The 21,097-nt window shown below is 40.4% G+C and overlaps 2 protein-coding genes and 2 long non-coding RNA genes across 47 annotated transcripts in view; 1 reads left to right on the top strand and 3 right to left on the bottom strand.

Annotated features, from left to right (window-relative positions):
* Nucleotides 1-350: 350 nt before the first annotated feature.
* On the bottom strand, nucleotides 351-11,592 carry LOC126995257 (transcription elongation factor B polypeptide 3-like). Of its 11 annotated transcripts, none has more exons than XM_050854749.1 (11): nucleotides 11,440-11,592; nucleotides 9,561-9,794; nucleotides 7,858-8,950; nucleotides 7,598-7,752; nucleotides 6,088-6,287; nucleotides 4,505-4,599; nucleotides 3,987-4,147; nucleotides 3,278-3,466; nucleotides 2,732-2,864; nucleotides 1,883-1,989; nucleotides 351-994 (listed from the first exon to the last, which is right to left on the bottom strand). In XM_050854749.1, exons 1-10 carry the CDS (start codon nucleotides 11,515-11,517, stop codon nucleotides 1,919-1,921), a joined length of 2,409 nt encoding a protein of 802 aa, XP_050710706.1. In that variant the 5' UTR covers nucleotides 11,518-11,592; the 3' UTR covers nucleotides 351-994; nucleotides 1,883-1,918. The 11 variants fall into 11 exon arrangements, 4 of the variants coding, with proteins under 4 accessions (XP_050710706.1, XP_050710707.1, XP_050710708.1 ...); XR_007750184.1 differs by lacking the exons at nucleotides 351-994; nucleotides 1,883-1,989 and adding exons at nucleotides 2,011-2,242; nucleotides 2,294-2,548 and having other exon boundaries at nucleotides 2,600-2,864; XR_007750185.1 differs by lacking the exons at nucleotides 351-994; nucleotides 1,883-1,989 and adding exons at nucleotides 2,012-2,191; nucleotides 2,294-2,548 and having other exon boundaries at nucleotides 2,600-2,864.
* A 627-nt stretch (nucleotides 11,593-12,219) lies between these two features.
* The window catches only part of LOC126995253 (uncharacterized), a 9,096-nt gene continuing 218 nt past the window's right edge, over nucleotides 12,220-21,097 (top strand). The window contains exons 1-4 of one of the 32 annotated variants that reach the window (XR_007750175.1): nucleotides 18,622-19,667; nucleotides 19,699-20,777; nucleotides 20,840-20,868; nucleotides 21,053-21,097. The exon at nucleotides 21,053-21,097 is cut by the window's right edge and continues 218 nt beyond it. This is a non-coding gene — a long non-coding RNA (uncharacterized LOC126995253). Of the gene's footprint in view, nucleotides 12,264-18,621; nucleotides 19,668-19,698 lie in introns of those variants that run through there. The other 31 variants (XR_007750165.1, XR_007750173.1, XR_007750167.1 and 28 more) reach the window with 31 other exon arrangements.
* The window catches only part of LOC126995251 (excitatory amino acid transporter 2-like), a 45,940-nt gene continuing 39,872 nt past the window's right edge, over nucleotides 15,030-21,097 (bottom strand). For all 3 annotated transcript variants that reach the window (XM_050854744.1, XM_050854743.1, XM_050854745.1), the window contains exon 12: nucleotides 15,030-16,473. In XM_050854744.1, coding sequence (XP_050710701.1) covers nucleotides 16,372-16,473 — 102 coding nt within the window. In that variant the 3' untranslated portion in view covers nucleotides 15,030-16,371. The remainder of the gene's footprint in view (nucleotides 16,474-21,097) is intronic.
* On the bottom strand, nucleotides 17,206-18,481 carry LOC126995256 (uncharacterized). Its single transcript, XR_007750182.1, has 3 exons — nucleotides 18,206-18,481; nucleotides 18,064-18,126; nucleotides 17,206-17,984 (listed from the first exon to the last, which is right to left on the bottom strand). It is a non-coding gene; the product is annotated as an uncharacterized LOC126995256 (long non-coding RNA).

Raw genomic sequence — 21,097 nt, 5'->3', positions numbered from 1 at the left:
TTTTGGGAGGGTTATATCATGGCACAAATTTGGCTCGTCGCTGTTTCACGATAAAGCCACAAATTTGGCTCGTCGCTGCTACCAGGTTGATTCGTGCTCAGTGAAACTTTTTTAATTAATGTGATTTAGTATATATGGACTCTGATATATAGTGTGTTGATTTGTCATAAGATCACTTGTTTAACTGACTGACTGACTGGCTGATTGACAGATTGGAAGAAAGGGAAGTAAAAGGCAGGGAATAATAATAATAATAATAATAATAATAATAATAATAAAAGAAATAAATAATAATAAAATAAACTACTACTATTACTACTATAGGGGATACAGAGAAAGACCAATGGCAATATGTTCAAAAAGGAATTTATTTTGACCTTTACGCATCCAAACGATGACCTCCATACATGACCTTATCAACAGGCTGGCATGAGAGCGTGACTGGCAATGTCTCGCCTCACAGCACATACACGCACACACACACATGCACACACAATGAGTTAGTGTGTGTAGGCCTAAGGTGAAGTGATGGTGAGTTCCCAGGCCTATAACAGGAATATTTGTCCTCATGAATCAACACTCAAATTTATCACAGGACTGGGCATGTCTGAACCTGACCTCAAAAAATTAAAATAAATCAGTTTCCCATATAAGACAACACACACACACACACACACACACACACACACACGATTATTACAAGCTTAGACTCAGTTCTCTAAAAGTATACACACACACACACACACACACACACACACACAGGACCATAAATAAACCACTCATCAAGCTTCTAGTCAGCCAGTCAGTCACTCAGTCATAACCCACTAACTGACCATCATTGACCTCAAGCTACTAAGGTATTTAAGGTCAGGTCAGGGTTGATGTGATGTTTTCATGGAGGGTCAAACTGGGTAGGTACAGCTTGACCTCTGCTTGACGTGACCCCCAAGATGAGCTGACCCTTCGAGGCTTGGCGAGAGGTGAAAGACATGACCTGGAAAAAGAAGGGAAGGGGTAATGACATGACCTGGAGGCAAGGGAAGGGAATTGGTGGAAAGGAAAGGAAGGGGTTGAAAGGGAAGGGAAAGGAAGGGGTAGAAAGGGGTAGGAAGGGAAGGGATAGAAAGGGAAAGGAAGGGAAGGGGTAGAAAGGGAAAGGAAGCAGTAGGAAGGGAAGGGAAAGGAAGGGGTAAGAAGGGAAGGGAAGGGGAAGAAAGGGAAAGGATGGAAAGGGAAGGGAAGGGAAGGGGTAGAAAGGGAAGGGAAGGGAAAGGAAGGGAAGGGAAGGGAAGGGAAGGGGTAGAAAAGGAAGGGAAGGGAAGGGGTAGAAAAGGAAGGGAAAGGAAGGGGTAGGAAGGGAAGGGAAGGGATAGAAAGGGAAGGGAAGGGAAGAGGTAGAAAGGGAAAGGAAGGGAAGAGAAGGGAAGGGATGGGATATCTTAAGTAGCATTGACGATAATAATAATAATAGTAATAATAATAATAATAATAATAATAATAGTAATAATAATAATAGTAATAATAATAATAATAATGATAATAATAACACTACTACTACTATTAGCCTACTTAAATTTCATCTCTCTCTCTCTCTCTCTCTCTCTCTCTCTCCAACCATGCAGTGTTCTAATGATTACAATGATAGTGGAGGAGAAAATGGGAGAGAGAGAGGAGGAAGAGGAGGGGAAAGAGAAGGAGAGAGGGAGAGAAGAGATGAAAAATTTGGATAGCACAGGGGTGAAAGAATGAAGATGCTGGTTAATTCTTGCATAAGGAATTTGGATGGTAAAGGGATGGCAGTAGTAGTAGTAGTAGTTGTAGTAATAGTAGTAGTAGTAGTAGTAGAAGTAATAGTAGTATTAGTATTAGTAGTAGTAGATACCTGATAAGTGAGGAGGTTGACCCGAGTGATGACCCTTCAGCGACGGAAAGCCTTCTTGAAGAACTGTCGTGTCTTGGCCATCAATGGAGCGACCTTCTTCTTCTTAGCTGCAAAGACAGAGACAGTAAAGCTCAATAGATAGCAAGGTCCACATTCTTAAACGTATGAAGCTCTCATTACGACCATTTCCCAAGGCTACAGGGAAGAGTAACCAGGTTTTCATGGGTAGGGAGAGCCTGTAACATTGCTGGAACTGACCTCAAGGGAATGGCTGAGGAAAGGAGAGCTTGTAACATTGCTGGAACTGACCTCAAGGGAATGGCTGAGGAAAGGAGAGCTTGTAACATTGCTGGAACTGACCTCAAGGGAATGGCTGAGGAAAGGAGAGCTTGTAACATTGCTGGAATTGACCTCAAGGGAATGGCTGAGGAAGGGAGAGCTTGTAACATTGCTGGAACTGACCTCAAGGGAATGGCTGAGGAAGGGAGAGCTTGTAACATTGCTGGAACTGACCTCAAGGGAATGGCTGAGGAAGGGAGAGCTTGTAACATTGCTGGAACTGACCTCAAGGGAATGGCTGAGGAAGGGAGAGCTTGTAACATTGCTGGAACTGACCTCAAGGGAATGGCTGAGGAAGGGAGAGCTTGTAACATTGCTGGAACTGACCTCAAGGGAATGGCTGAGGAAGGGAGAGCTTGTAACATTGCTGGAACTAACCTCAAGGGAATGGCTGAGGAAGGGAGAGCTTGTAACATTGCTGGAACTGACCTCAAGGAAATGACTGAGTAACATGACCTAAGATAGCGTTAGTTCAAAGGTCACAGTGCCAGCTCTGACCTGACCCCTTACCGGCAGTTGGTCTGGGGTTGGCTGCTCTCTCGGCATTCTGGACATTCTGCATAGCATTCTTTCTCGCCGCGACCTCATTGGCCTTTCCAGGTTTTGCTGCGAGTGCCGATGCTGTTGCAGTGCCGTACTTAGCCTGAAAGATAGTGCCGTTGGGGGAGAATTGAGAGGAAAATAGTCAGCTGGATTAATAGACAGAGAAATGTAGACAGGAAAACATAACTGTCAGTCAATCTAATTCAATACAACAGGAGCATTGACAGATAGATACATAGATGATTGGATATCGACAAGTAGATAGAAAAATAGATGACTTAAATAACTGTCTATCTATCTAAATAACAAACAGGAACTCAGACAGATAGATAAAAAAGATAGGAACTGTATTTATCTATCAATCTCGACAGCAGACTAAAAATAAATAAATTAAGTCTGTCTTAATATCCCCCTAAGCTTACTATCTCTCTATATAAGAACAAAAAACAAATGAAAAATTATTAAAAAAACATTACTAGCCACTTCATACTCATATGATGCTATTTTCCTAACCTGGGCCCGAGCAACTCCTCTTGGAACCTTGGCCGGGGTGTCGACGTACGCGATCTTGGTGGTCCTCTTGGGCTCGGCTTTTGTGAGGAACTTTTCAGTGAGGTTGTGCGTCAAGTTCCTGAGCTTTCGATCGCGCTCCTCGGAACACCGTAACCACATCTCGCGCCATGTCTCCATTTCCTCAAGTCTCTGTTGGTGAAAAACTTGATTATATATAAGGAGGAGGAGGAGGAGGAGGAGGAAGTAAGGGAAGAATATTGGGCCCCCTGAGATCAGTTCCAGCAATGTTACAAGCTCTCCCTTCCTCTGCCATTCCCTTGAGGTCAGTTCCAGCAATGTTATAAGCTCTCCCTTCCTCAGCCATTCCCTTGAGGTCAGTTCCAGCAGTGTTACAAGCTCTCCCTTCCTCAGCCATTCCCTTGAGGTCAGTTCCAGCAGTGTTACATGCTCTCCCTTCCTCAGCCATTCCCTTGAGGTCAGTTCCAGCTATTTTACAAGCTCTCCCTTCCTCAGCCATTCCCGTGAGGTCAGTTCCAGCAATGTTACAAGCTCTCCCTTCCTCAGCCATTTCCTTGAGGTCAGTCCCAGCAATGTTATAAGCTCTCCCTTCCTCAGCCATTCCCTTGAGGTCAGTTTCAGCAATGTTACAAACTCTCCCTTCCTCCCCCATTCCCTTGAGGTCAGTTCCAATACTATTACAAGTTCTTACCTCCTTTTTAAAATCTCTCTTGCAATGCACTTCCCACAGCACACCAGAGTCTTCCAAAAGGTATGCGTTGTAGTCTTCAAGGTTCAATAGCTGCTTGGGGGAAGCCCGTTCCAGCACAGGCCGAAGGATGTCAAAGGGAACGCCACCAGTGAACTCCAACGCTGACGGGTGAAGACGGTTGAGTGGGTGATATTAATAATGATAATAATAATAATAATAATGTTTCAAGGGTGGAGAGTAAGAGAAGGAGGAGAGAGAGAGTTAAAGGAGGAGAGAGAGAGAGAGAGAGAGAAAGAGAAAGAGAGAGAGAGAAACAGACAGAGATACAAAAGGTACAGTGAGAGAGAGAGAGAGAGAGAGAGAGAGAGAGAGAGAGAGAGAGAGAGAGAGAGAGAGAGAGAAAAAGAGAAAATGCAAAGAAGAGAGCCCAAATAGATAGATAAGTTGATTAATAGACAGAACTAAGCCAATATTGATAAAGAATGGGAATAGGAATTAGAAAACGACAAGTCCTTTACCATCAATGTTCTCCTGCAGCACCCTAATACAGGACTCGTACAGGGAGGGGACATAGCTCAGGCCGGACACCTTGCCGGAGTAGACCTTGCTGCGCCTGAAGGGAAATAACAGAGAAATATAATCAGCCCCTTTTTTTTTTTTTTTTTTTTTTTACATCAATGGAGGCATATCTCTCTCTCTCTCTCTTACACACACTGTATCTTTTTGTATCTCTGTATGTATCTCTCTCTCTCTCTCTCTCTCTCTCTCTCTCTCTCTCTCTCTCTCTCTCTCTCTCTCTCTCTCTCTCTCTCTCTCTCTCTCAAAGTCAAAATGTAAGGTCTTAGTGGCTTTAAATTTGACAGGATTTCAATTAGGGCCTGTGTGGTCTGAATATCTATGTAAATCCATGTAAATCTATTTAAGCCTCCCCATAACCTTATTCCTATGTGGTCTGAATACCTATGGGAATCTATGTAAATTTCCCCCCTGTCCTTATCTCTATGTGGTCTGAATATCTATGTAAATCTATGTAAACCTTCCCCCAATCCTAACTCTATGTGGTCTGAATATCTGTGTAAATCTACGTAAACCTTACCCTGATCCTAGCTCTGTGTGGTCTGAATATCTATGTAAATCTATGTAAACCTACCCCTGATCCTGACTCTATGTAGTCTGAATATCTATGTAAATCTATGTAAATCTTCCCCTATCCCTGTGTGGTCTGAATACCTATGTAAATCTATGTAAACCTCCCCCTGATCCTTATTCTATGTGGTCTGAATATCTATGTAAATCTATGTAAATCTTCCTCTATCCCTGTATGGTCTGAATACCTATGTAAATCTATGTAAACCTCCCCTTGATCCTTATTCTATGTGGTCTGAATATCTATGTAAATCTATGTAAACCTCCCCTGATCCTAACTCTATGTAGTCTAAATATCTATGTAAATCTATGTACATCTTCCCCTATCCCTGTGTGGTCTGAATACCCATGTAAATCTATGTAAACCTCAGCCTGATCCTAACTCTATGTAGTCTAAATATCTATGTAAATCTATGTACATCTTCCCCTATCCCTGTGTGGTCTGAATACCCATGTAAATCTATGTAAACCTCCCCCTGATCCTTATTCTATGTGGTCTGAATATCTATGTAAATCTATGTAAACCTCCCCCTGATCCTAACTCTATGTAGTCTGAATATCTATGTAAATCTATGTAAATCTTCCCCTATCCCTGTGTGGTCTGAATACCTATGTAAATCTATGTAAACCTCACCCTGATCCTAACTCTATGTGGTCTGAATATCCATGTAAATCTATGTAAACCTCCCCCTGATCCTAACTCTATGTAGTCTGAATATCTATGTAAATCTATGTAAATCTTCCTCTATCCCTGTGTGGTCTGAATACCTATGTAAATATATGTAAACCTCCCCCTGATCCTAACTGTATGTGGTCTGAATATCTATGTAAATCTATGTAAACCTCCCCATGATCCTAACTCTATGTAGTCTGAATATCTATGTAAATTAATGTAAATCTTCCCCTATCCCTGTGTGGTCTGAATACCTATGTAACTCTATGTAAATTTCCCCACCTGTTGCACTTGGACTGGAACATGAAGTTGAGCGCCTCCTCCTCTGTCATCCGTGCCAGGCCCGAGTCAGGTGGTTCCTCTCGGACAGGTGGTCTTGGCAGGGGCTTGTAATGAGGCGTTATCTCCGGCAGTAGGGGCTTCTCATCCATCACAGAGGGCAGGCTTGGCAGGCGGTCCTTGGGTGCGGAGAGAATTCTTGGCTGTGGAGGGAGAGAACGGAGGTAATGGAGGGAAAGTTACTAAGTTAGGGGCGTTCCATTCCCTTTCCTTTCTATCCCTTCCCTTCCTACCATACACATACCCATAGCTGGGCGCTATCGCGATAAGTTATCGCGATACTTTATCACTGATAACAAAATCGGGTTATCGGCCATCCGCTACTTATTTAAATATATATCGGTATCTTCGTTACTTTTGTAACCAAACTGCGATAATCGCTACTTTTTTTCCACCTTTTTGAAAAAAAACGTTGTCTCCTCCCTACTGCGCATGCGTGGCCCTGGCGCCCGGTGCTGTATGAAAAAACTTCGGGGTATGAAATATCTTCGGTGAAGAGATTTCATACTTAGAACATCAACATTAAAACACAGGATATTTTTTATGCTAGACTCAAAAATCAATATATCAAAGAGAAAAATCATTTAACTTCGCCAAAAAAAATATTATTCACTGCCTCAAATTTGATATTCCATATTCGTTTGTGAGCATGCCATGGTATTGAAGGCACCCGGTGTTGTGTTATTTGGTGTCCCATCGTCAAAAGCTGGCGCTTTTGTTTACAAACTCTGGTCTCTCGTGAACTGCGCATGTTCAGTCCAATAAGCAAAGCCCTGTACAGTCTCACAAAGTTTTTTAACACATTAACTTAAGAGTTGCTGGAAGGTTAAATCAGACATACAGTACCACCATCCTTGCTGTTTCTAGAAAGACACTCTCTACATATGAATATAACTCGTACAGAGTGTCGTTCTAGAATCAGCGGGGATGGTGGTTGTGGTACTGTATGTCTGATTCAGCCTTCCAGCAATTCTTAATTACGGTTAAAAAGCTTTGTGAGAGTGTACAGGTCTACGCTTGCTGGTCTGAGCATGCGCAGTTCACGAGAACAAACAAGGGCGCCAGGTTTTGATGGTGGGGACGCAAAATAACACAACACTGGTTCAGGCTTTTCTATTATTACCGTCCATAGGTATGTGTCAACGTGTGGTTTTCAGGTTTTGTAAGTTTTCTAAAATACAAATAATGAAAATTTTAATTCATCTATGTTTTTTTATTTGAAATATCAATATAGTATCTTTTAGCCAATCAGACTTATCGCCAGCTAGTATCGGAATTGTGGATTTATATCGGGTATCGGTTATCGCCTATATTTGTGTCTCCAGTTAATGAATATCGGTTATCACCAATAAGGTTTTCTATTATCAGTTATCGGTTATCGGGAATAAGGTTTTCTGTTATCGTGCCCAGCTATGCACATACCCCTCAGCAGCCCCCCCCCGCCCCCCCTCACCTTCTTTCTGTCAGGCAGCCCTCCCCCGTCGCCAGTCAGACCCCTCTTGAAGCCCTTGCTCGTGGAGGGCTGCCCCCCATCTTCCGAGCAGCTCTCCCCTCGATCCTCAGTCTTCTTTTTCTTCTTCTTCTTCTTCTTCACAGCTGAGTCCAGGCCTGCAAAGGAGAGGTGGATTGAATGATTGATAGATAAATGGATAGGTAGATGGATAGACATATAGATAGATAGATAGATGAAGGATGAGTACAAAATCGACTCACCCATAAGCGCCGCGCCAAAGCCGGAGTCTATTTCCGCTGCGTCCATCTTCGCACTGTTCTTCTTTTTCTCCTTTTTCCTGCTATCTCTACTCCTCTCCTCCTCCTCCTCCTCCTCCTCCTCTTCCTCCTCCTCCTCCTCTCTCTCCTTCCTCTGCCTCTCTTTCTTGCTGTTTGATTCCTTGTGTTTACGTTTTTCCTCCCTGTGTTTTCCCTTTCCTTCTTTTTCCGTCCTTGCGTCGTCGTTTACACTCTCCTCGTCCTCTGTCGCATGGTGCTTGCTCCTCTTCTCCTTCCTGTGTCGTCCGGGGCTGACCTCTCTCTCTCTGTGGTCTCGTTTCTGTTTGTCCTTTTTGCTGGTCTCCTTGTGCCGGTCTTTCCTGGTCTCCTGGCTCGTGGTCTCGACTCGCTCTGCCCGCTCTGTCTCCTTCCTGTTACTTTTGTCTCTGTGGTTGTCGGTGTGTTGTCCGTTTGCAATGCTTCCGTCCGGTTGCCTATTCTTGGTTGGTTTTGATCGCTCATGTTGGTGTTTCTCCTTCCGTGACTTCGATTTCCGCTGTTCCTCCACCTCCGACTCCTCTCTCCTCTCCTCCTTCCTCTCGTCTCGCTCCCTGTGCTTGTCCCGGTGACTCCTGTCCTTCCTCTCCCTCTCCCTCTCTCTCTCTCTGCTTCCCGAGCGGTCCCGATCCTTATGTCGTTTTTCCTTGTTTCGCTTTTCCTTCTCCCGACTGTGACTTTTATGACCCTTTGCATTGCTGGGCTCAGGCGGCGAGGGCAAAACATACTCTGGACTGGAATCGTCTCTAGGGGTCAGGATCTCCGAGGATGGGTGGTACTCTGCGGTAGGTGCGCCGAGGTTCCGCTGGTAGTCGCTCTGTGAGGTCAGCGGATTGTACTGTCCGTCCTCGTCTCCGTCGGATTCCGCCGGGTGGTAATAATCGTAAGCGGGGTAGGGATTGACAGCGGCTGGGGGGGAAGACGACGCTGGTGGTGGCCCCTCATCCTCGTAGTCGTCATCTTCACCCGCGTTGTCGTTCTCCTCAATGTGAAGGCAGTCATCCTCGTCGACGTCGTCTGTTTCTTCTGCCTCCCTACCCTGCAAATAATAATAGTAGTAGTAGTAGTAGTAGCAGTAGTGGTAATAATAGTAGTAGTAGTAGTAGTAGTAGTAGTAATAATGTAGTAGTAGTAGTAGTAGTAATAATAGTAGTAGTAGTGGTAAAAATAATAGTAGTAGTAGTAGTGGTAATAGTAGTAGTAGTATTAGTATTAGTAGTAGTAGTAGTAGTAGTAAAAATAGTATTAGTAGTAGTAGTGGCAATAATAGTAGTAGTAGTGGTAAAAATAGTAGTAGTAGTAATAATAATAGTAGTAGTAGTAGTCATAATAATAATAATAATAATAATAATAATAATAATAATAATAATAGTAGTAGTAGTAGTAGTAATAGTAGTAGTAGTAGTGGTAATAATAGTAGTTGTAGTAGTAACCCCTTAAATCTAACCTAACCTAACCTAAGCTAACTAAACCTAACATCTTACTACTATTATTATTATTTATTATTATCTAACCTAACCTAACCTAACTAAACCTAATATCTTATTACTATTATTATTATTTATTATTATCTAACCTAACCTAACCTAACTAAACCTAATATCTTATTACTATTATTATTATTATTTATCATTATCATTATTCCTTACTCTGGATTCTGTGGGCTGTTCGACTCTCTCCTGCACCTCCTCCTCATTCTCCTCCTCCTCCTCCTCCTCCTCCGCCGTCACCATCTCCTTCCACTTGTTGACGAGGCATCGGGCTCTCTCGCCGACCTTCCCTGCCTGGTGTCGCAGCGCATTGACAGTCTTGCCAACGCCAGTCTCCTCAAGATGGCTGACCGTCACATTGAGGTGGTTCAGCTTGTGGATGTAGTACAGGACCTGCAAACCATGAACCACTGTAAATGCCTCTAAATAAATACAACCGTTATATTACAAGCTCTCCCTTCCTCACCCATTCCCAGCAATATCACAAGCTCTCCCTTCATCACCCATTCCCAGTGGTAAATGTTCAGAGAGTTGCCCATCTCAAAATTTGATACACTGGCTATTTATATCGGGCCAAAATATTGTGCTTTTTCATTTGGAGATAGTTTTTTTCTTCGGAAACTTCTAAAAAGTGACTTAATTATTGCAATTTCATCATCCGTCGCCACCGCCGCAAAATAGCTCGCAGAGGGTTTAGGGTGGGGGAACATATTTAAACTATCTCAACCGAACTTTACGACTTAACAATTATTTCGGAAAGCTAGAGAAGTACAACAGTAGTAGGTAGAACACCGTATAATTAATATGACCTTACCAGGCGAGTGTGACCCAAATTATTGAGAGTGTTAGGGCCGCTTTCACAGTCATTTTGTTTGTTTAGATCGTTACCAATGGCGGCGATCGCAGCTATAGCATTTCCACGTAAAACTGGCCTATGGGGTAGTGGCGGCTGCGGGGTTAGCCTAGCCCCGCACCTTACCACACACTCTCAATACCTCTCGCTTCCTCTGCAGCCGCCACTACCCCATAGGCCAGTTTCACGTGGAAAACTATAGCGTCGATCGCCGCCATTGGTAACGATCAAAACAAACAACGTGACTGTGAAAGCGGCCCTAAGTGGCTGGGTGTAACACTAGATAAACATGGCTGGGTGTAACACTAGATAAACATGGCTGGGTGTAACACTAGATAAACATGGCTGGGTGTAACACTAGATAAACATGGCTGGGTGTAACACTAGATAAACATGGCTGGGTGTAACACTAGATAAACATGGCTGGGTGTAACACTAGATAAACATGGCTGGGTGTAACACTTGGAAAACATGGCTGGGTGTAACACTAGATAAACATGGCTGGGTGTAACACTAGATAAACATGGCTGGGTGTAACACTAGATAAACATGGCTGGGTGTAACACTAGATAAACATGGCTGGGTGTAACACTAGGAAAACATGGCTGGGTGTAACACTAGATAAACATGGCTGGGTGTAACACTAGATAAACATGGCTGGGTGTAACACTAGATAAACATGGCTGGGTGTAACACTGGATAAACATGGCTGGGTGTAACACTAGATAAACATGGCTGGGTGTAACACTAGATAAACATGGCTGGGTGTAACACTAGGAACACCTCCCCTGAGCTGAGTGTTAGTGAGGCAGCACCACTAACCCACCGTTATAATGACTAATAATAACTGTATAATGACTAATAATAACTGTATAATGACTAATAATAACTGTATAATTAATAATGGTGCGCTACGGGGACAAGGGCCACAGCAGGCGGACCCAAGCCCAGGTGGCCCTCCCTCCCCTGACCACCTGGCCCTTATAGTGGCGGCACACCCTGGCACTTGGCACTACACCCCACCCATAGGCACTCTAATACCCCCCCACCGAGGCACTGGTCACAGGCACGGCGCCCGCAGCAGTGACAGGCTGTGCCCCAGGTGACCTCCATTCCCTGGCCCCTCAGATGGCCCTGGCCCTCTGCCCCTCCACCAAGGCCTTGTCCGTGTAGGCCTAGGCTCACCTTGTCCGCCTCGTTGAGCCTGGCATATTTGTTGAGTTTCTTCTGGAAAAAAACGATCTGGTCCACGCAGGAAGACATAACAGCTGACCTTCTTCTTCTTCTTCTTCTTCCTCTGAGACCAAGACCAAGACCAGGGAGGGAAACTCGGCATTAAAACCATTATTCTTTGATCTGTGGGGCTGGAATGTGTTGCCTTGCTTTATTAGGTTAATAAAGGAGTTTTTTCGTGTGTGTAGGCCAGCTGTGTGTAGGCCTAGAGTGTTCGGGCTTATAAGAAGCTAGCCATAAACCATTAATTTGATCTGTGGGGCTGGAATGAGTTGCCTTGCTTTATTAGATTAATAAAGAAGTTTTTTCGTGTGTGTAGGCCAGCTGTGTATAGGCCTAGAGTACGTTGGTGTGTGTTCGGGCTTATATGAAGCTAGCCATAAAACCATTAATCTCTGATCTGTGGGGCTGGAATGAGTTGCCTTGATTTAATCAATAAAATTCTATAAATAACATGGCTTTAATAGCATACGAATTAATACTCATAGCTATCAGTTAAGTATATTAGACATGTGGATAGTATCTGGCCGATCACAACGTTGCCAGATTGTCGTACTCAGTTGCTCATAGTTTCCAATTTCCAACCCAAAATCTGTCTCCTGTGCCCCAACAACTGGCTTTTTATATTTTATCGTTTAAATGGTTAATTATTCTTGTTTCCTGGTGATATTTAAAAGGTGAGAAGCCGGGATATGTAATGCTCCGAGTACGATAATCTGGCATCGGTGGCTTATCATCGTCATCATCGGCCGCACCAGCTGGACGTAAACAAACACGTAAAAAATTGAAATTCCTTGTACATTTTTACCTGTAACGCTTCATTATTTGTATTATGTAACATTTTAGTGACCCAGCTTTGTAACCATAGGCCTAATATTGCTTTCAGGCCATTGTGCTTTATGAATTAATGTTTATTTGCCCCGAAATAGTCCACCCTAAGCTTTCAAGATTGACATTTCTTATACAATTTCACCTCACTTGCATTATTTAACATTTTAGTGACCCAGCTTTGTAACCATAGGCCTAATCTTGCTTCCATGCCATTGTGCTTTGTGAATTAATGTTTATTTGCCCCGAAATAGTCTATCTTAACCTTACAAGATTGAAATTCCTTGTTCATTTTTACCTGTAACTCCTCATTACTTGCATTATTTAACATTTTAGTGACCCAGCTTTGTAACCATAGGCCTAATCTTGCTTCCAGACCATTGTGCTTTGTGAATTAATGTTTATTTGCCCTGAAATAGTCCACCCTAAGCTTATAAGATTGATTTATTGGAGGTCTTGTAGCACTGTGGTTCATCGTAAGGCATTTTGGCATCCAGGTGTGTTGGGGGATCATGTATGTGTCATTACAGGTGTGTGGGTGTGGCCAACAGGTGTGTACAGGTGTGGCTAACAGGTATACCTTTAACTTTCTTTTATATCCCTTTTCCTCATTCATTTTTAACTTTTTCTGGTTCATCGTAAGGCATTTTTGGCATCCAGGTGTGTCTGAGTGTCATGTGTGGGTGTGTCCAACAGGTGTGTACAGGTGTGGGTAACAGGTATACCTTTAACTTTCTCTTATATCCCTTTTTCTCATTCATTTTTAACTTTTTCTGGTTCATCGTTAGGCATTTTTGGCGTCCGGGAGTGTTGGAGTGTCATGTGTGGGTGTGTCCAACAGGTGTGTACAGGTGTGGCTAACAGGTATACCTTTAACTTTCTCTTATATCCATTTTTTTCATTCATTTTTAACTTTTTCTGGTTCATCGTTAGGCATTTTTGGCATCCAGGTGTGTTGGGGGATCATGTATGTGTCATTTCAGGTGTGTGGGTGTGTCCAACAGGTGTGTACAGGTGTGGCTAACAGCTATACCTTTAACTTTCTCTTATATCCCTTTTTTTCATTCATTTTTAACTTTTTCTGGTTCATCGTTAGGCATTTTTGGCATCCAGGTGTGTTGGGGGATCATGTATGTGTCATTTCAGGTGTGTGGGTGTGTCCAACAGGTGTGTACAGGTTTAGCTAACAGGTATACCTTTAATTTTCTTTAATATCCCCTTTTCTCATTCATTTTTTACTTTTTCTGGTTCATTGTAAGGCATTTTTGGCATCCAGGTGTGTCTGAGTGTCACGTGTGGGTGTGGCTAACAGATGTGTACAGGTGTGGCTAATTACCTCATTCATATTTAACTCTTGGATTTCTGCCCATTCTTCTTTCTCTAATGTCTTCTTTTTCCTACACTTTTTCCTTCTCTTCCTTTGTTACCATTTGTATTTACCTATTTGGGATTTACAGTGTGTGTGTGTGTGTGTGTGTGTGTGCTGGACTGCTTCAAAACATTATATAACTATTAATTTATTTTTTATTACACCGGAGGCAGCAGTCTGTGTTGTGTGTGTGATATTATTATTATTATTATTATTATTATTATTATTATTATTAAGTTTATATAATTTCACTTAGGTTTAAGGACAGACCATCTAGCCTGAACCTTAAGGTCTGTGTGGTCTATGTAAGAGACTACTAGAGATTGACATGAATTGCTCACTTATTGTTGGGTCTTCATTAAAATATATTGGTTGTGCTCTGTCCTGATTTTCCTGTCCTTCTGTATTAAGTTGATAACCTCACCAGCTGATGTTTGCTGTAAAAGTAAAGAAAAAAACGTTTGGGAGCGGTGAGTAGCGGGCTTTTTTTTTTCTACGCTCTTTGTTGCCCTTGAGCGTGTCTCCTTTGTTGTAAAAAAAAAAGACTTGACAGAAGGGTTGGCCGTGCATTAGGTGACATTATAGGTCATGTTTGGAGATAGCTTTTATTTCCCATCCCAGCATAGTGTTACATAGTCACTGGACGTGTTGAGCCCACCGACCAACACCTTGCATGGACAGTGGTTTGGAGGCAAGGACCTTGTCTACACAATTACCTTGACTTAAATGCTGTATCCTAGTGAATACCTGGACTCACCAATTATGGAGATAGAGAACATTATGAGACATTAAAAACTGTATGGACTATAGAATGTGTATGGAGTCAACCTATTATTAACATTAGTATTAATATTATTACTATGGTACATCAGCACGCCTATATACCTATGAAGCCATGGGCCGTGGGTTCGAGTCCCGGCCCAGGCACTCGGCGCACACCCCACCCAACTGAACCCCCTGGCGATGGTTACCCCAGGGTCGGTGTGACAGAGACGAGCACTGAGGCCGCGCACAGCTGTACGTATGCCCCCAATAGTACCTTTCCCCATGGATAATCACAGTAATACTTGTAATTAATACTTTTAAGAGTATTATAAAAAAATACTGGCATGCCGCCCCCCATCCCTACCCCGTTCCTATGGCCTCGCTGCACAAGACACTCTCTCCTCTAGCGCTCACACATGCTGTCCAGATCCCTTATGCAAGAGTGAACAGCACCTCCATTCTTTCATCCCTTTCGCCGGTAAACTCTTCTTATGACTTGAACACTTTCTTAATCTTTCTTGCTTAATCTTTTCTCTTGTTTTTGTTTCATTTTGTTTTTGGTTTTTGCCCTTGACTGCTGCACACACACACACACACACACACACACACACACACACACACACACACACACACACACACACACTCAATTGTAAGAGCTTTTGGACTTTGAGGTGACTATAGGAGTGTGACCAATGACTTAACCGTATTATCGCAGCTGACCGATGACCATCACAGTGTTAGTTAGTCTCACTGATATGCTATCCAGATACCTTATGCAAGAGTTAACCAGCACCTTCATTCTTTCATCAGTCTTAGCAATACAAATAACACCTTGTAGCTATGTTTTTAGGCTCCCTGGAGAAGATTTATTATATACATGTCATCCTATAACATCATGAGAGTTAATGAGTATGTCCTGTCATTCATATTCCTCTCCCCTGTCTAATTCATCCCTCCGTAGGCTATAGTCCTAATCCTCTTAGTGCCTTGTTTAACCTGTCTGAAAAGCCTCCCATTGTACAGGTTGCTGGGATTTACATGGACTGTTTTGTGAAGCTGGAGAGAGTTTGACATGGCTTCTACATCTTAAACAGGAAAATCACCCTTGGAGACCTTGTCTGTCTTCTCTTTGGCCTTGGGAAATGGTCGTAATGGGAGCCAGAGACATTGAAGAAGACAGATAGAGTGAGGCTGGTGATAGTTTGACATGGCTTCTGCATCTTAAACAGGAAAATCACCCATGAAAACCCGGTTAATCCTCCCTGTGGCCTTGGGAAAGAGTCGTAATAGGAGCCAGAGACATTGAAGAAGACAGATATACAGAGATAGAGTGAGGCTGGTAATACTTTGACATGGCTTCTAAATCTTCAACTATAAAATTACACATGAAAACCCGGTTACTCTTCTCTTTGGCCTTGGGAAAAAGTCGTAATAGGAGCCAGAGACACTGAAGAAGACAGAGATACAGAGATAGAGTGAGGCTGGTGATAGTTTGACATGGCTTCTAAATCTTCAGCTATAAAATTACACATGAAAACCTGGTTACTCTTCTCTTTGGCCTTGGGAAAAAGTCGTAAAGGGAGCCAGAGACATTGAAGAAGACAGAGATAGAGTGAGTCTGGGGATAGTTTGACATGGCTTCTACATCTTCAACTATAAAATTACACATGAAAACCTGGTTACTCTTCTCTGTGGCCTTGGGAAATCATCTTAATGGGAGCCAGAGACGTTCAAGAATATATGCCAAAATGTGCTGGCCATCCCCCTAAGCCAAGATATAGAGGCTGCACTTAATGCTAATACTCTAAGTCACGACTCAAGCCGTGACTTAACTAACCGCCAGATAAGTCACGTTGCGTTCCTCTACTTGACATTCACAAAGGGATCGTAATGGAACACTTAATACTATATACAGCGCTGCTTTAGATCTTGGTGGTGGTGTTGGAATCCTTCGGGGGCGACTCCACCTCCACGTGCAGGACTTCCTCGGCTCCTACAGGCTTCCCATTGCTCAGTGAGGCGTCCTGTGCAAAGAAGACATCCTGTTACTCTTACAGGACAGAACAAGGATATAACATACTGTTATGCATCCTTCACTAGGTCATTTCATGGGTATATATATATATATATATATATATATATATATATATATATATATATATATATATATATATATATATATATATATATATATATATATATATATATATATATATATATATATATATATATATATATATATATATATATATATATATATATATATATATATATATATATATATATATATATATATATATATATATATATATATATATATATATATATATATATATATATATATATATATATATATATATATATATATATATATATATATATATATATATATATATATATATATATATATATATATATATATATATATATATATATATATATATATATATATATATATATATATATATATATATATATATATATATATATATATATATATATATATATATATATATAGATATATATATATATATATAGATATATATATATATATATACATACATACATATATATATATATATATATATATATATATATATATATATATATATATATGTATGTATATATATATATATATATATATATATATATATATATATATATATATATATATATATATATATATCTATATATATATATATATATATATATATATATATATATATATATATATATATGGTATGTCTACACACACAGTGGAGCCATGGATGCATCATTCTGAGTGAGTCATTGATTACTGACCACAGAAATCATGGAAGTAATTGATTACTGAGCACAGAAGTAATCGGAAGAATTGATTAATGACTACATAAATAATCGAAATAGTTGAATACTGACTCTCAGAAGTAATTGAAAGAATCGATTACGGAAAAAATCGAATGTCGCACGACACTACCAATATGTCGAGGTCGAAACAGCTGTGAAGCTAGCGATGAAAGGTCCAGCAGACGTATGCATGCACGAGATATGCATTCCAATACTTTCACTCCAATACACTTAAGATTCAGCTGGAACATTAACTTGCTCACATCAGTAGATAGTCGTAATAGGAGCCACAAACCTCTAAAGCTATGGACCTTTGAAGTCTAATCGAAAATTAAACTTGCTTATATAAGTAGGTAGTAATGGAAGCCAGAGACCTTTGAAACTATGGACCTTTAAACCAAGATCGAACATTAAACTTGCTTATATCAGTAGGTAGTAATGGGAACCAGAGACCTTTAAAACTGTGGACCTTTAAACCAAGATCGAACATTGAACTTGCTTATATCAGTAGTACGTAGTAATGGGAGCCAGAGACCTTTAAAACTATGGACTTTTAAATTAAGATCGAACATTAAACTTGCTTGTATCAGTAGGTAGTAATGGGAACCAGAGACCTTTAAAACTGTGGACCTTTAAACCAAGATCGAACATTAAACTTGCTTATATCAGTAGGTAGTAATGGAAGCCAGAGACTTTTAAAACTAGGGACCTTTAAACCAAGATCGAACATTAAACTTGCTTATATAAGTAGGTAGTAATGGAAGCCAGAGACCTTTAAAACTAGGGACCTTTAAACCAAGATCGAACATTGAACTTGCTTATATAAGTAGGTAGTAATGGAAGCCAGAGACCTTTAAAACTAGGGACCTTTAAACCAAGATCGAACATTAAACTTGCTTATATAAGTAGGTAGTAATGGAAGCCAGAGACCTTTAAAACTATGGACCTTTAAATCAAGAACCAACATTAGATTTTCTTATATCAGTAGGTAAAGGAGGTATTTATAAAGCTTAGCATAGGTATAATATATAGTAAAATATTCGTCATAGATGATAGCCTAGGCGCTGGGTATGCCAAATTAAGGACCTTAATTATTATGTTAAAGATTAATGAGAAATATTATGTAAGCGATTGTTAGCCTGTTAGGTCATTCCAGAGAGAGAGAGAGAGAGAGAGAGAGAGAGAGAGAGAGAGAGAGAGAGAGAGAGAGAGAGAGAGAGATTGATTGATTGATTGATTGATTGATAGTAACAGAGAGAGAGAGAGAGAGAGAGAGAGAGAGAGAGAGAGAGAGAGAGAGAGAGAGAGAGAGAGAGAGAGAGAGAGAGAGAGAGAGAGAGAGAGAGAGAGAGAGAGAGGGGCTATATCTGTGACAAAAATGAAGATTAGTGGCGAATATTACTTAAAGTAATAACGATAATGATAAATAACAACGGTAACTTCAAAATAATGTCCAGGAGTAGATAATACGAGAAATGTATTTGAGGAAGAAACAAGAAAAGAGGCTATTCATGAGAAACCAGATGAGATTAGTCACGAATACCGCTTAATGTAATACCAATAATAATAAGTAACAATAGTAACTTAGAAATAAAGGCTAGGAGGAGATAATTAATTAGAAAAATGAAAAAGGAACCAATTTTTGGGCTCGTGGTGAGTGAAGTGCGCGGGAAACAATGTCAGTGATCGTCTACAAGTAATTTTTTCCTCCTTATTTTACTGATTATCTCGCCTTCCACATGGATTACTTGACTGGGCTGTGGTCTACAAGGACTCTAGGATACCAGGATTACATAGGAACTATCAAATCCGCGTGGTAAGTAGGATTTAAGGTGTTATTAGCGTTAAATGTTGCAAGGCGGCGGTGATTTACCAAGGCGGCGGGGGATGGAAATGTCGCCATGTTAATTTTATTTCTTATTTTACCGAATATCTCGCCTTACACGTGGATTACCTTGCTGGGCGGTGGATTATTCGGACTCTAGGATACCAGGATTACATAGAAGCCATTATTGCCTTGTGGTAAGCAGTATTTAAGAAGTTATTAATGTTAGTGTTACAAGGCGGCGGGGATTTATCGAGGCTGCGGGGGGTGCAAATGGCGACTCAATTACTTATATATTTTCCATCTTATTTTACAGAATATCTCGCCTTCCACGTGGATTTCCCGACTGGGCGGTGGATTACAAGCACTCTAGATTACCAGGATTACATATCAGTCATTAATACCGCGTGGTAAGCAGGATTTAAGGGGTTAATATCGGTTTTAAGGAAATAACGAAAGAATGTGTAAGATAAGTGATCAAGATAACAAGAAGGTCAGTGTTAAGAAAGACGGGATAAGTGGAAATATAAATGAAGGTCAGTGTTAAGAAAGTGGAAATAAATGAAGGTCAGCGTTAAGAAAGTGGAAATAAATGAAGGTCAGTGTTAAGAAAGTGGAAATAAATGAAGGTCAGTGTTAAGAAAGTGGAAATAAATGATAAGAAAATGAGAAAATAAAAATGTTGTACTAAATCGTGCAAAAAATGGATTTACTACTACTACTACTACTACTACTACTACTACTACTACTACTACTACTACTACTACCACCACCACCACCACCACCACCACTACTACTACTACTACTACTACTACTACTACTACTACTACTACTACTACCACCACCACCACCACCACCACTACTACTACTACTACTACTACTACTACTACTACTACTACCACCACCACCACCACCACCACCACTACTACTACTACTACTACTACTACTACTACTACTACTACTACCACCACCACTACTACTACTACTACTACTACTACTACTACTACTACTACTACTACTATTACTACTACTACTACCACCACTACTACTACTACTACAACTACTACTACTACTACTTCTACTAAGTGTGAATAAATGTGAATATAGAAAAAAAGATGATTAAAAGAAAAAATAAGTGAAAATTTATAAAAAAAAAAGAAAAAAAGAAAGTGAAAGAAAATATAGAAGTGAACGAAGGATAAGAAAATGAAAAAAAGAAAATACAAGAAAAAAGAAAATGATAAATAGAAGGAAATAAAAGAAAATGTGATTAAAATGAAGGGCAGTGTTAATAGAATGAAATAAATAAGAAAACAGAAAGAAAATAAAGTGTTAGAAAAAAAAGATGATTAAAGAAAATGTTAAAAATGAAGGTCAGTGTTTAGAAAGTGGAAATAAATGAAGGTCAGTGTTAAGAAAGTGGAAATAAATGAAGGTGTGTTAAGAAAGTGGAAATAAATGAAGGTCAGTGTTAAGAAAGTGGAAATAAATGAAGGTCAGTGTTAAGAAAGTGGAAATAAATGAAGGTCAGTGTTAAGAAAGTGGAAATAAATGAAGGTGTGTTAAGAAAGTGGAAATAAATGAAGGTCAGTGTTAAGAAAGTGGAAATAAATGAAGGTGTGTTAAGAAAGTGGAAATAAATCAAGGTCAGTGTTAAGAAAGTGGAAATAAATGAAGGTCAGTGTTAAGAAAGTGGAAATAAATGAAGGTCAGTGTTAAGAAAGTGGAAATAAATGAAGGTGTGTTAAGAAAGTGGAAATAAATGAAGGTCAGTGTTAAGAAAGTGGAAATAAATCAAGGTCAGTGTTAAGAAAGTGGAAATAAATGAAGGTCAGTGTTAAGAAAGTGGAAATAAATGAAGGTCAGTGTTAAGAAAGTGGAAATAAATGAAGGTGTGTTAAGAAAGTGGAAATAAATGAAGGTCAGTGTTAAGAAAGTGGAAATAAATCAAGGTCAGTGTTAAGAAAGTGGAAATAAATGAAGGTCAGTGTTAAGAA

The sequence above is a fragment of the Eriocheir sinensis genome, chromosome 7 (assembly GCF_024679095.1).
Source record: "Eriocheir sinensis breed Jianghai 21 chromosome 7, ASM2467909v1, whole genome shotgun sequence".
Classification (NCBI taxonomy): domain Eukaryota; kingdom Metazoa; phylum Arthropoda; class Malacostraca; order Decapoda; family Varunidae; genus Eriocheir; species Eriocheir sinensis.
This window is presented reverse-complemented; position numbering and strand designations above follow the sequence as displayed.